The sequence below is a fragment of the Glycine soja genome, chromosome 8 (genome assembly GCF_004193775.1).
Source record: "Glycine soja cultivar W05 chromosome 8, ASM419377v2, whole genome shotgun sequence".
Taxonomy (NCBI): Eukaryota; Viridiplantae; Streptophyta; class Magnoliopsida; order Fabales; family Fabaceae; genus Glycine; species Glycine soja.
The window spans coordinates 40,236,435-40,248,826 of record NC_041009.1 but is presented as its reverse complement, the minus strand read 5'-3'; the positions used below and the strand labels follow the sequence as shown (position 1 = coordinate 40,248,826).

The 12,392-nt window shown below is 34.0% G+C and overlaps 1 protein-coding gene across 3 annotated transcripts; it reads left to right on the top strand.

Moving 5' to 3' along the window:
• Positions 1-345: 345 nt before the first annotated feature.
• LOC114423165 (ubiquitin-like-specific protease 1D) lies at positions 346-11,475 on the top strand. 3 transcript variants are annotated; one of them, XM_028389799.1, is made up of 15 exons: positions 346-883; positions 1,062-1,125; positions 1,875-1,969; positions 2,063-2,316; positions 3,160-3,217; positions 3,374-3,486; positions 3,592-3,624; positions 3,722-3,817; positions 5,098-5,200; positions 6,445-6,539; positions 9,008-9,130; positions 10,053-10,167; positions 10,679-10,786; positions 10,867-10,921; positions 11,031-11,475. In XM_028389799.1, exons 1-15 carry the CDS (start codon positions 581-583, stop codon positions 11,039-11,041), a joined length of 1,626 nt encoding a protein of 541 aa, XP_028245600.1. In that variant the 5' UTR covers positions 346-580; the 3' UTR covers positions 11,042-11,475. The 3 variants fall into 3 exon arrangements, with proteins under 3 accessions (XP_028245600.1, XP_028245599.1, XP_028245601.1); XM_028389798.1 differs by having other exon boundaries at positions 347-883; positions 10,867-11,475; XM_028389800.1 differs by having other exon boundaries at positions 751-883; positions 1,057-1,125; positions 10,867-11,475.
• The last annotated feature ends 917 nt before the right edge of the window (positions 11,476-12,392 follow it).

The following is a 12,392-nucleotide window of genomic DNA, read 5'->3' as shown; positions in this document are numbered from 1 at the left end:
CTATTAGGGACAACGAAATGGGTCCGACCCATTGAATCACCCAGTTTAACTTGCTAAATTTGACGGGTTGGATTGCGGATAGAAATATCAACTACCAACCCACTTAACCTCATTTGTTTTTATCCCTTAAAAATGACTCATGGTTGGATGTGATTCAACCACACAAACTAATTGGATCATGGTGAATTAATAAATGCTCTTTCTTGAAAGACACATTTTTAAACTTAGATTTGATTATTATTTTCGATATAATCAAATCTAAGTTTTCTTATATCTACTTTTAGTTTATTCATTACTAGACTGACCTTATAGCTTCACCCGTTCACCACTATTATTTATATTTATATTTATTGGAACATAAAAAAGGGAAGAACGATTCCCAAAATAATTGGGCAGAGCAGGAAGGGGGGGGCTGAAGAAAGAACAGAGGAGACGAGGAGCAAACCACACACAAGTGTGGTGTGTGGTGGTGGCGCGCCACTCACTGCCCCCATTTTCTATCTTCAATTTCTGCACTCAACAATTTCACAAGTAACGTAAAAACCCAACACTTTCAACTCACTCTCCTCTCAAATGCACGATGGAGGAACAACAGCGGCAACAACAAAAACCAAAGAGTCCTCTCCCCATTGACTGGAGCCGGCAGTTCCAAAGTGACTCGCCGCCGCGCGACTACGACATCCTGCCGGCCTCCTCCTCCGCCGATCAGGACGACCTCTCCGCTATTCCCGATCACAAGCTCAGGGAGTCGATTCAGAGCAAGAAGAGAACCCTCGACGTTACCGGCAAGAATTTGCCCGACAAAGGCACCAAGCTTCGCGCTACCATCGACCGCTACCAGCAGGAACTTACCCACCGGGAGCAACAACAGCGTCTTCGCCAGGTTCTGCTTTTCTTTTATTCTTTCTTTCTTTTCTTTTTTTGTGACATTGTGTTTGATTGAGCCATTCATTTTCTAGGTTTTTGAATTTTTTTCGTTGTTGGTGTAATTTGTGTTATTTGTTGCTTTTGGTTTAGTTGCTTATGTTTTGTTTGATTTTTCATTTTCCTTTGTAGAACAGGAAGATGACAAGGACCGGAAGCCGCAACCCGGACAAGCTTCAAGCACAGATGCTGTTACTGAGGGTATGTTTTTTTTTTTTTTTTTAAATTATAATATGTAGTGATTCCTGTTATGGGTCAACATTGGAGTATGTAGGGTTCTATTTGTTTGCATGGTAATGGTAGGATTAGATGGGCAACAAAGGTATGGATGGGTTGAAACTTGAAAGTCAAGCTTCTTGCTAGTAGGGATTCTAGTGATATTTTGTGACTGCTCCAAGAAAGTGGCTATTGAAACTGATCTATAAGTGAATTTTAGTGCCAATGCTCTTGTGGTGTAATGGCAATGGTGTTGCATTTGGGACCTGTTTATTAATGATTTTCTATTGAAAAGATGGGAGAATATCTTGGTTATAGTCTACTAAGTGTCATTTTTGGAAAAAAGTTTTTTTTTGTCCTTACGAGATTATAGATATCATTGGAAACCTGATGTTTTGGAATGGTATATCTGTAAAGCATAGTTTTCAATTGCGTGGTATAGTGTGATTGCATCACAGAGTTGCTCTTTGGTACTATGGAACTCAAATAATGTACTTTACATCTATCCCTGACCTCTGCAGTCATTTCTCACTTTTTAGCTTCTCTTGCTCTCTAACTTGTATCTAAAATTTCACAATAGCGGCCAACCCACTATTCACTATCCAGCTATAGCAGTTTTAAGGTCATCTGCTCCACGCTGTTATCCAGGATTGATACCCATGTTGTAAAGCAGGCCACAAGATATGATTAAAATATGTGTTTGTTGCATACTAAGAAACTGATTGTTTTTGTAGGTGTGTCTAATGACTTGAGAGAAGAGAATTTGTTGTCTCAAGCTCAGTCACAATCCACTTTTACATCTTGCTTTGTTAAACAAATGGAAGATAATGTAAGGTCCTTTGCATCATTTGTAAATTACTCAATTTTTTCCTTTCAAACTTGCCTGATGTATTACCTTATCTGACTTTAACCTTTTAAGCAGACTAATTGTACAGCTTCTGATGCATTTAGAAAAGAGATGTCACTTTTCAAACATAGTGACTACCAGAAAATACAAGACAAGGGTGAGCCTAGAAGAAGAAAGAGACATCGATCATCATCAAGACAACTGCAGTTTCAATGCCCCAGTAAACTTTCCAAACGTAATACTTTTAGTGATGGTAAAACTTGCAGAGCAACTTCCAGTTTTGGTCTGCGGAATAATGGGAGAAATCTGCCAAGATGCTACCCAAAAGTGTAATAGAAAATGTCTTGTGGTTTTTCATTCGAATTCATTTTAGAATGGTAATATTATTGGGTGATTTTGATGTTGACGTATTTAGTCACTTCATTTAGTCATTTTGCCATCGTCAGTTTACTTGAAATGTATATTTTGCCATTCATAAAACCGATGTAGTGCATATTTGACAGTGTCAATTAGATAAGAATATACCAGGGTATTCGTTGTTTCATGAGGTTGTGTATCCTTTTATATTTGGTATGGTGTCTATGGATATTTGAGGGTACACAATAAAAGCTAGTCCATTTCCTCCAAAAGCACAAAGGGGTAGTTATCTCCTTACTTTATTTTTCACTTCCCCCACCTGATTCCAATGAAATTTCCATGGTACTTTGATCGGGGATTTGAATTGTAATCTTTTAATATAAAATATTAGGGGCTGAGAGGAATTCTCTCATGCTATTCCTAGTATTCTATAGAGTTCAAGTGCCATATTGATTTATGAACATTCTAAGTATTTCTGAGATATTTTTCTGTCTTAGAAAGGGATTAATGTATGATGTTTCATGCTTAAATTAGTACATCTATGATTTTCAAAATAAGATAAGAATGTTAAGTGTTCTATGTATTGCAATTATGTTCCACTCCTGTTTGTTATAAGTTTGTGTTCAAAGGTCATCACATCAGCATCGCTTTCTACCGAAAATTAATTATTCATATGATTTTCTCTTCTGCATGACTGCACCCTTTTCTGCTTATGCTGAAGATGGTGGCAGATATAGCTTGTTAGTTTTGGCTCTAGCTATAGGTTTTCTGAATGAATAAATTCATGTTGTTGGATTCTTATTTTCTCTTTACAGGCATGGTAGGAAGGATGCTTTTCAGGCAATTCAATTAGATGGCTCTAGGTCCAGGAAGGTGTGTCTATTTTTTCTTATTTATCCATTCATATTATATTGTTCGCTCATGACATTTAGCATACAGGTCTCAAATCCCAATTTAATCAGTAATTTGTTGATGATCTGACACATCTTTAGCTTCACTGAGTACTTACAAATTACATGTTTTAAACAGGGTCTGCCCATTGTTCTGGATGTTGATGACGATGATGGCGGCAACAACAACGACGAATACGACGACGATGAAGCTCATATTGTGGAGAAAACAGAAAACAAATTTCCTGAATAGTAAGTGAATTTGATTGCTTTTATTTGTTTATTTATTCATTTCATCTTTTGCAATATGCGCACAAAATCCTTTGTATTATTTGATTTGTGTCTGTTTCTTTTCAGCCTGAAAGAAGCTAAGATCTATTTTCCATCAAGGTAATTCTAAAGAATTATACAGTAACATGGTCATTCAACTATAATTTTGTCTTTTTTACTTTGCATGACTTGTTGACTTAACTTTGTGATGGCTCAGAGATGATCCAGAGTGCGTTGAAATTTGTTTCACAGACACAAATTGCCTTGCCCCGGAAGGCTATTTAACATCAACTATTATGAACTTCTACATTCAGTAAGTCAAATTAGCCTTCTCTAGTTTCCCCTTTGCAGGTCCTTTTAAGAATTTTTCTTTTTGTGATGGAGAGAAAAATGCACAAATATACTATCTTTCTTCCTTTGTTACCCTTAGCTCATTGTATTTAATTTGTAAGGAATATAGATGGAAAAAATGTAAATCAATGCATGCTTTATTGGTAAGACATTGAAGAGGATTGAACTTTTTTGGTTCTTTCTTAAAAAATTATAGGGGATCGTCTAAGTTTATTTAATAATTTCTGCATAATTTATTTAGTCTCTTCATGTTTTAATTTTGACAAACACCCATCTTTGTCCTCTAATGAGATAAGAAACTTCGCATTGGCCCTCCATTTATCGAGGACATCAAATTGGTCCTTTGATGATTAATGCCAATAAGTTTTGTCCTTCAAGGACCAATGTGATGGCATTTTAAGGCCCATTCGAATGGGAAAAATATCACATACATTTCACATCTTTTCTTATATTTGGAGATCCAATGTGATCATGCATATTGCAGGACCAACACAGGCTCTTAAATTTCAAATGTTGTGTAAATATATAATATTTAATAGGATGTTAAATAATTTAAATTTTATTAATATGATCGTATATTCCCTTTCTTTTATAACTTTCTGATCTAATGGAACTAACCCCTCTAAGTGGTCGAAACATGGGTTGATGTACTATTCATAACTCAATATTTGTAATAATAATAACCTGGGAATTTGATGTTTTCATGGCTTTTGACCAACCAAATTGGAGTAATGTATACTGATAAGGGCATTGTCAAAGTATCAAGTCAAGCCAAGAAATTAAAGTTGATGCTAGGTTTGCAAAAGTAGAAGATACTAAGTTTTGGTCATTTATTTAAAATGAAGTAAATTTAAAACTTGTACTTAGCTTTTTAAAAATATGAAGCTTGAGTTTGACTTGTTTGGTTCATTTATACATTGATTATTTTCTTTCCCTTAATCAAAACTTGAGTTTGAGCTTGAGTTACTCGTATACACTACTCATATACACTTACACCTAATGGGTCAAGGGTGGGTCGTGTTCAAAGCAATCTTAAAAAACAGGTTTAATCCAATCCAATCCGTTTTTTGGTAGATTGGGTTAGCCCATTTGACATCCGTACTTACTGCAAACCTAGTGAACTTTTGTGTAGGCCTTGACGGTTTTTTGTCTACTTGGATAAAATGTTTAGTAATAGTCCTTGGATATATTTTCCATGTTTAGTTTCTGAATTCTCTACTTATGGCATTTTCAATTGGCTAGATATTTGCAGCAACAAGCATTGTTGACAAATAGATCGTTATCTGCCTACCATTTTTTCAATACATATTTCTACAAGAAGCTTAAAGAAGCTGTTTCCTACAAGGTGCTTAATTGTCTTCCTGCTAATTCATTGCTGTATTTATGTGCATGCACAGAGATTATTTTCCTCAGTAAGCATACTCTTAATCATTATGATATAATGCATCATTGATTGTTCCATTTAAAATATTGAAAAATGTTTTCTGCTTGACTGGTTTAAGTACTGGTTAATCAGTTATTGGTACTTTTTCTTGAGTTATTGAATGTGTTTTTCTTGATAATTTTGAAGGTATATTTTGAGATTTAGGTAACTGATCAGCAATGCATAAAATGTGAATTGCTGACCCAATAACACTCCTTTGGTAACAAAAACTAGTAATTTATACAAATGTGCAATCATTTTGTAGTTTTCTAGAAACTTTCCTCATGTTGCTTTTTTGTGCTGTAGGCAAGGTTGTCAAACTCATGGGTTCCATGCAAAGTAGTGGAGTGTAGACTCGAGTCATAGACTCTTAAGAGTTTACCTAATACAAATAATATTAGAAACCTAATCATAGTATCAAAACATGAAAGTAGTGCCATAAAATAATGAATATTCAACATTGTTAAAGTCAAATTGGTTCATTTTTCACACACAATATGGAAGTTTCTGTTAGAGATTGGTGCCTTGTTTACACACCACTCTGCAGATTGTCCGAGCCGGATCATGCATGCCACTGTGCAGTCATCACAAGTCTTTGCGAGCTTGTTAGAGGCTTGTCACACATCAGTCAGGCTGGTTAGAGTCTCATCACAGTTCACAGTCTTGTTAATTTTGGCTCAGACTTGTAATTTTGTTCAAGTCTGACCGAGTTTACCCTAGTTTATGCAAAAATGGTTTGGTGGCAAACTTTTTACCCTGGGAATCGTATAAGTTTACGAGTCAATTTGTGAGTTTGATAACCATGGCTGTAGGTAGGTACATAGGACAACTGCCCTTCTTATAGATTAAGGCACGTTAAATCGATTAGTACCTATACACTTGGGAAACCCTCCCTTAAAAGCTAGTTGTTAAAGAGGGGAGAGTCAAGCCACTTAAGTACTTCACCGAGCATTCCATACTACTTGATGTGGAACTTAGGCACCCCATAATACCCAAGTCCTTATCGTAGCAGAAAATAATATGAGAATCTGTTAGGGTGATTTTCTATTTGTTTTAAAGATGCTTTTGTTTTTAATGTTAATTTCTATCCTCGCCTTCCTCACTTTCCCGTCACTTTCTACTTTTTTCGGTATATGCTCTAATTTATTATTTATTGTAATATCTAGCAAAGTGATAGAGAGATCTTTGCAAAGTTCCGAAGATGGTGGAAAGGTGTAAATATTTTTCAGAAGGCTTATGTTTTGATTCCAATACACGAGGAGTAAGTTTTCTTGTTAGCATTGAACTATTGTTTGTAAATGATAATTCTTGTAAATGGTGAGAAGTTCTTTTTTGTGCTTTCCTTTGAATTAGGTCATTATCTGAAGAAACTACTATTCACTTGACAAAAGGGACTGTTGTGAAGAATCATTTATCAATGTTTAGATATTTGAGCTAAAATGTTACCTCCTTATTTCATGTGAACTAAATGAGCACACTTGATTATAAGTAGTGGGACTATTATTCAAGAAAGGACAATTATTGTTGGAGGTATACACAATCGGTTGTAGACAGAAGGTTCACCTTAGGATATTGTATGCTTTTTGGGAGGGAAATTTTGGTGACATAGAGGAATAAGATGTAAATTGTAGTTTCTAGGTCAAGTGCCAAGTAGAGTTTTGAGCTATGGTTCATGGAGTTTGAGGTGTTATGGATGGAGGTTATACTCGTTGACCTTAAAGTAAAGGATCCTATGAGGTTATTTTGTGATAATAACTGTACTATTAGTATCACACACAACCCATTACAACATGATAAAACCAAACACAAATAAACTAGCACTTCATCAAGGAGAAATTAGATATTGGACCATAACTATTGCATACATCTTGGGACTTCAATTGGCAAATGTATTCATGAAGCATTGTTGTTAAATAGCGGCCATGGCGGAATGGCATGACGGATTTTCTGCCAACTGCCATAGGCAATTTGTGAAGGGAGGCCTGCCATGGTGGTGCTAGAAGGCACAATGGGGTTCTTTATATGACGTAAACTTGGCCTTCCACTCGACTATCCACCATTGATAACAGTCACGAAGGGACTTCCCATGGTATGGTTTTGAGATCTTACAAGCTAAGAACGATAGATATCCATTCACTAGCTTGAGGGAAGTGTTGGCAAGGATTGTGGGATTCCAATTAGTTACCTTAATTATAGTAATTAGGATTAGGAATTGATTAGCTTTATTTTGTATTTTTGGTTTCCCGATTATTTATTATCACACCTTGATTTAATATCTCTATTTCTGCAATTACTCGCCACTTTAAACATTCAGAAGAAGGTAACTCACTGTCCTATTTGTGTATGTGGATGATATCGTTATATTAGGTGATGAGTTGATTGAGAAACTACACTTAAATTTGAAATAAATGGTATTAGTTAAAGTACTTGCTTGGGATTGAAGTTGCCTACTTCAAGAAAGTTATCCTTATTTCTCTAAGGAAATTATCTTTGATAGCATGTAAGGCTACTGGTGTACTCATTGAGTAAAACCACTGAATGAGGAGTGATGAAGAGAGTGTCAAGGTTGATAGAACTCACCATTAATGGTTAGTAGTGAAATCATTTGCCTGGGACATACCTGACCAGATCTAGCGAATGATATCAGTATTGTTAGCTAATGTTATAAAGCCACACCTGAAAGAGGATTGCTATTTAGGAAGGTGGAAAACTAGAAATCTCTCCATGGAAGTGTACACAAGTGCAAATTATGCATGTTCAATTATTAATAGGTCAGCATTTGATTATTGTATGGTTCTGAGTAGAAACCTAGTAACATGGAGGAGTAAGAGACATAATGTGGTTGCTGGGTCAAGTCCAAAGGCTGAATTCTGAGCCGTGGCACAATGAGTTTGAGTTGTTATGGATGATCATTTTAGATAACCTTAATGTAAAATATGAGGCACCTATGAAACAATTTTGCAACATCAAATTGGTGATTAGCATTTGTACATATCATAACCTAATTTAGCATGTCAAGACAAAACAGGTTTGAGATAGAGTGGCACTTTATCAGGGAGAAATTGGACAGAGAATTCATAACCATAGCATATGATCGATCGGGATATCAATTGGCAGACATGGACTACCCATAGAGTGGTTTTGGGATCTTACTAGCATGGACTGAGAATGATTGATGCCCATTCACTAGCTTGAGGGAGAGTATTAAATATAATTATAAACTGTACTATTTTAGGACATATTATTCCTTTTATTTCGTTTTTTTAACAAATTTGTCTCTTTTTTCTGATACATTTATTTTCTGCATTTTAGCTCTATCCTAGGCAAGTAGTTATTAGCATAAGTGTAGATAATGCAAGTCTGTTTGTATGATTGTTATTCAGAAAATTGATACTGAAAACCTTTCTTTCATTCAGATATTTGATTTTAATTTATCTTTTGGGCAATTCTTTTTCTTTTCTTGTTTGTTTGTTTACTTTTGTGGATGCTCCAAGGGATTTTCATGCTTTATTGGTTTTCTTTGGTATATATATATTCTAAGCATCTCTTCTTATGCCTTAATATTATTTATAAGAAATATTGCTACTGTTATACTCATTTGTCTATGCTTTATTCTAGCATGCACTTCCTGCCCAAATTTTGCATTTGACTGGAGCGTATTGTTAGATATATATCTTACCTGCCCCTCTACTCAGTTCTGGGTTTATTACGCATGTTTCATGTATCCAGCCTTCATTGGAGCTTGATCATTATTTGCATCCCAGACAAAGAAGATGAATCGGGGCCAATCATACTTCATTTGGATTCTTTGGGTCTTCACTCTAGTAAATCAGTTTTTGATAATATTAAAAGGTGAGATTAAAGAAGTGCTTTCATCCATACAATTTCAAACACCACATCTTGCCACTTCACTACTATTTTGTGCTATAATTTTTTTTATGTTGGTTGTGAGGATTGGCAAGATTTATATTTTTTATGCTAAAATTCTGATGAGGTCTTTTTGTAGGCAACAAATATGATTATATGATCAAGTGTTTTTGTAAGCTGCGAAGTTGATGAAATTGTCATATTTGGAGAAAAAATCATGTGTTTTGATTTACCATTTGCTAATGGAAATAAAAGTTTTCACAACACTCTAAATTCTATTTCAAAATCACGTTTATATATTTGTAAACTTACTTTTAGAGTTGGTAATCATAATTTTTATTTTTTTTGCTTATTAACACAACTTGTATGCATCTAATTCTAAATATCTTCAGACTTCAGAATTTTAATTGAAATTCTTTTGATGATTTTTCTACTTATACATATTTTATATGCATTCCCTGCAGCAGCAAAATGAGTTTCATTTTTTGGTTGGGGGGGGAGGGGGAATTTGAAAGACATGTTGCAACGTTCTGGTTGATAAGTGTAGTTTTAATGAAATAAACTTGATAATGTAGCCACTTGTATTCTTATTGATAGTTGGTCTAGTTATGTCTATCTGTTACATAGTTGTAAGAACTGTTCTGAAAAATCACTAACCTAGTCACTTGGCTAGCACATTCAAAGTGCATGATAAATTTTCACTCAAACCAGTTGACCTGAGTAAAATTGATGGTTTCATCAATAAAAGCCTATTTTGTTTGTTTTATCTAGTCGCTGGCCATCTGGCTAGGTTGAATACAACTTTACCTTGTCTGTTCATTGTAATGCTATGTCCTGATTGTATGTTTCTAGGCATTTATCGTAAATTTAAATATCAAACTTATTGATGTGAAATTACGCTTTGTAGCTATTTGATTGAAGAAAAGAACTACATGGATCGAGAAGACATGGCTTCAGATGTTTCAATTGCGGATAGAATATGGAAGTGCCTTCCTCGTAGAATCGAATCTCAAATCATTCAGGTAAACTTGCGTGTTGTAAATCTAGAATAATGTGCTAACATAGTATGATACTATCTATGATATGATAGTTTGAAGACAACATATCTGTCACCATTTGTTCTTAACGAAATTAATATTTGACCTCTAATACACCCATCACATGCCTGTTCTTTTTCTAGCTTGTTGCTATCCATGATGAAACAAATTTGGTGTTGAAGTTGTTGAGACTTTTTTCTGAGTGATTACATTTGAAGGAATGAGGTTCTTCTTTGGAACATTTGAAGACTGAGTCTCTTGACAGATGATAGAAAAAACACTTTTAGCTTTCACGTAAAATGATATTGGAATTTGTTTCAAAATTTCATGTCGTGGGTTCAGCTTATTGAAGTTAGATTCTTAAAATTGATGCTAGAAAACTATTGTGCAGTTTTTCGATAATTATAGTGATGCTTTTTTTCTTTTTTATTAAAAAATCTAAAATTTTGAGATGTCCTCTAATATTTCATCTTGTTGCATTTACACACTGCACCAGGTTCCCCAACAGAAGAATGACTATGACTGTGGTCTTTTTGTATTGTACTTCATTGAACGTTTCATGGAGGAGGCACCGGAAAGACTGAAAATGAAAGATTTAGATATGGTAATAGCTGTCTGCTTCTTTGTTAAGACGATTTCATTTCAAATAATGAGTTTTGTTGACTGATACTTGTCAACTTACAGTTTGGAAGGCGATGGTTCAAACCTCAAGAGGCGTCCAATTTGAGAGTGAAAATCCGTAAGTTGCTTGTAGAAAAATTACAGAATTCAGTCACGGATAATTGTAATTTGGAATCTTCTCCTTCATCATCTGCTGGCCCTGCAACTGATTGTGTTGAGACTGCCAGGGATTCTCTGACTGGCCCTGCAACTGATTGTGTTGAGACCACCGAGGATTCTGTGACTTAACATGGCAGAATTGCAATTGTCATTTCCTTGAACGAACAATCTGTTGATATTCATATGGTTGGTGCCAGTTTTTTTTTTCCTTGTACAGAAGCCAGCTATTCAGCTGGTAATTTTTGGATAGAGTTTTCCTATGACCTGGTAAATAGTCCATCAGTCTTTAATCCAAGCAAGGGTGGCTAACAGTTGGCTGTGCAGAAATAACAAAGAACTCTAGTTCCTAACCTTTCCAAATGTATAGTAGGGGAAACAGTACAAAACTGACAACTAGAGGCAATATAGAGTTCAAATCTACCCGGTATTTTTGGAAGTTGTTTTCATCCCAACTTTACTTTCGTATTTATGATATATAGGAATAAAACGATTCATAGCATTCATTTTACCCAATTTTCTGAATTGCACGATGGTTTGGTTTATAGCTTATGCGCTTAATTTCTTGGTATTGTCAATTGTGTCAAGTAAAACGATGGCTTCAAAAATAACACTTTATATTTGTTTTTTTTTGGGTAAATAATCATTTTGTTCCTTAATGTGTAATTCGTTGATAAATGTGTTTTTGAAAGATGAAAATATAAAATTTAGTTCATGAAAGTGTAAAAAATGGGACAAAAATATTCGGCTATTAACGTCAGACTTAGTCCAAGTGTAAAAGGTGCAATAAATATATCCGGATATTAATAATAGATTGTGATTAATTATTATTACTATTATTATTATGTGTTTGTAATTTATTGTTCCTATTTGTTTAGTACTTATGTAATATATTTTTTAAATTTCCTTTTAATATATATATATATTTTATTATTTTGATTTCCTTGTGAAACATTAATCTTTGGTTAATTTTTTTTATCTTATATCTTATAATTTTATTAAATTTCTACTAAATTTCTCACTTTTAATCTTTAAAATTATTTCATATCCCAATTTCAACTTAAGTGTCCTTATATTTAGATTGAAAATAATATGTTGAGAGTTTTGAGTAGAAAAAACACAACCGGCCGTGAGGTCAAATTTATTTATTTTAAAAAAAGAATTTAATCAACTATTTTTTTTAAAAAAAAAAGTCTCATAAAATTTAAACTAGATAAAACTAAAGTGAAATTATAAGTATTTTTCCTTAATCAATAATATATATATATATATATATATATATCAAATATAAAAGAATCTCTTAGATAAATCTTATGTGTTTTCACTCAAGACAACACTTATTATACATAATATGAATGAAATGAAAACAATTACTAACAAATAAAGAATCCAAATAAATTTAAATAAAAAATACAATAATGTTTAAACTAATA

Excerpts from the sequence above, each read along its gene's own strand:
- LOC114423165 (XM_028389798.1), top strand. The coding sequence starts at position 581 with ATGGAGGAACAACAGCGGCAACAACAAAAACCAAAGAGTCCTCTCCCC. Across the intron at positions 2,317-3,159 it reads CCAAGATGCTACCCAAAAGT|GCATGGTAGGAAGGATGCTT; the intron begins GTAATAGAAAAT and ends TTCTCTTTACAG. Across the intron at positions 3,625-3,721 it reads AAGATCTATTTTCCATCAAG|AGATGATCCAGAGTGCGTTG; the intron begins GTAATTCTAAAG and ends GTGATGGCTCAG.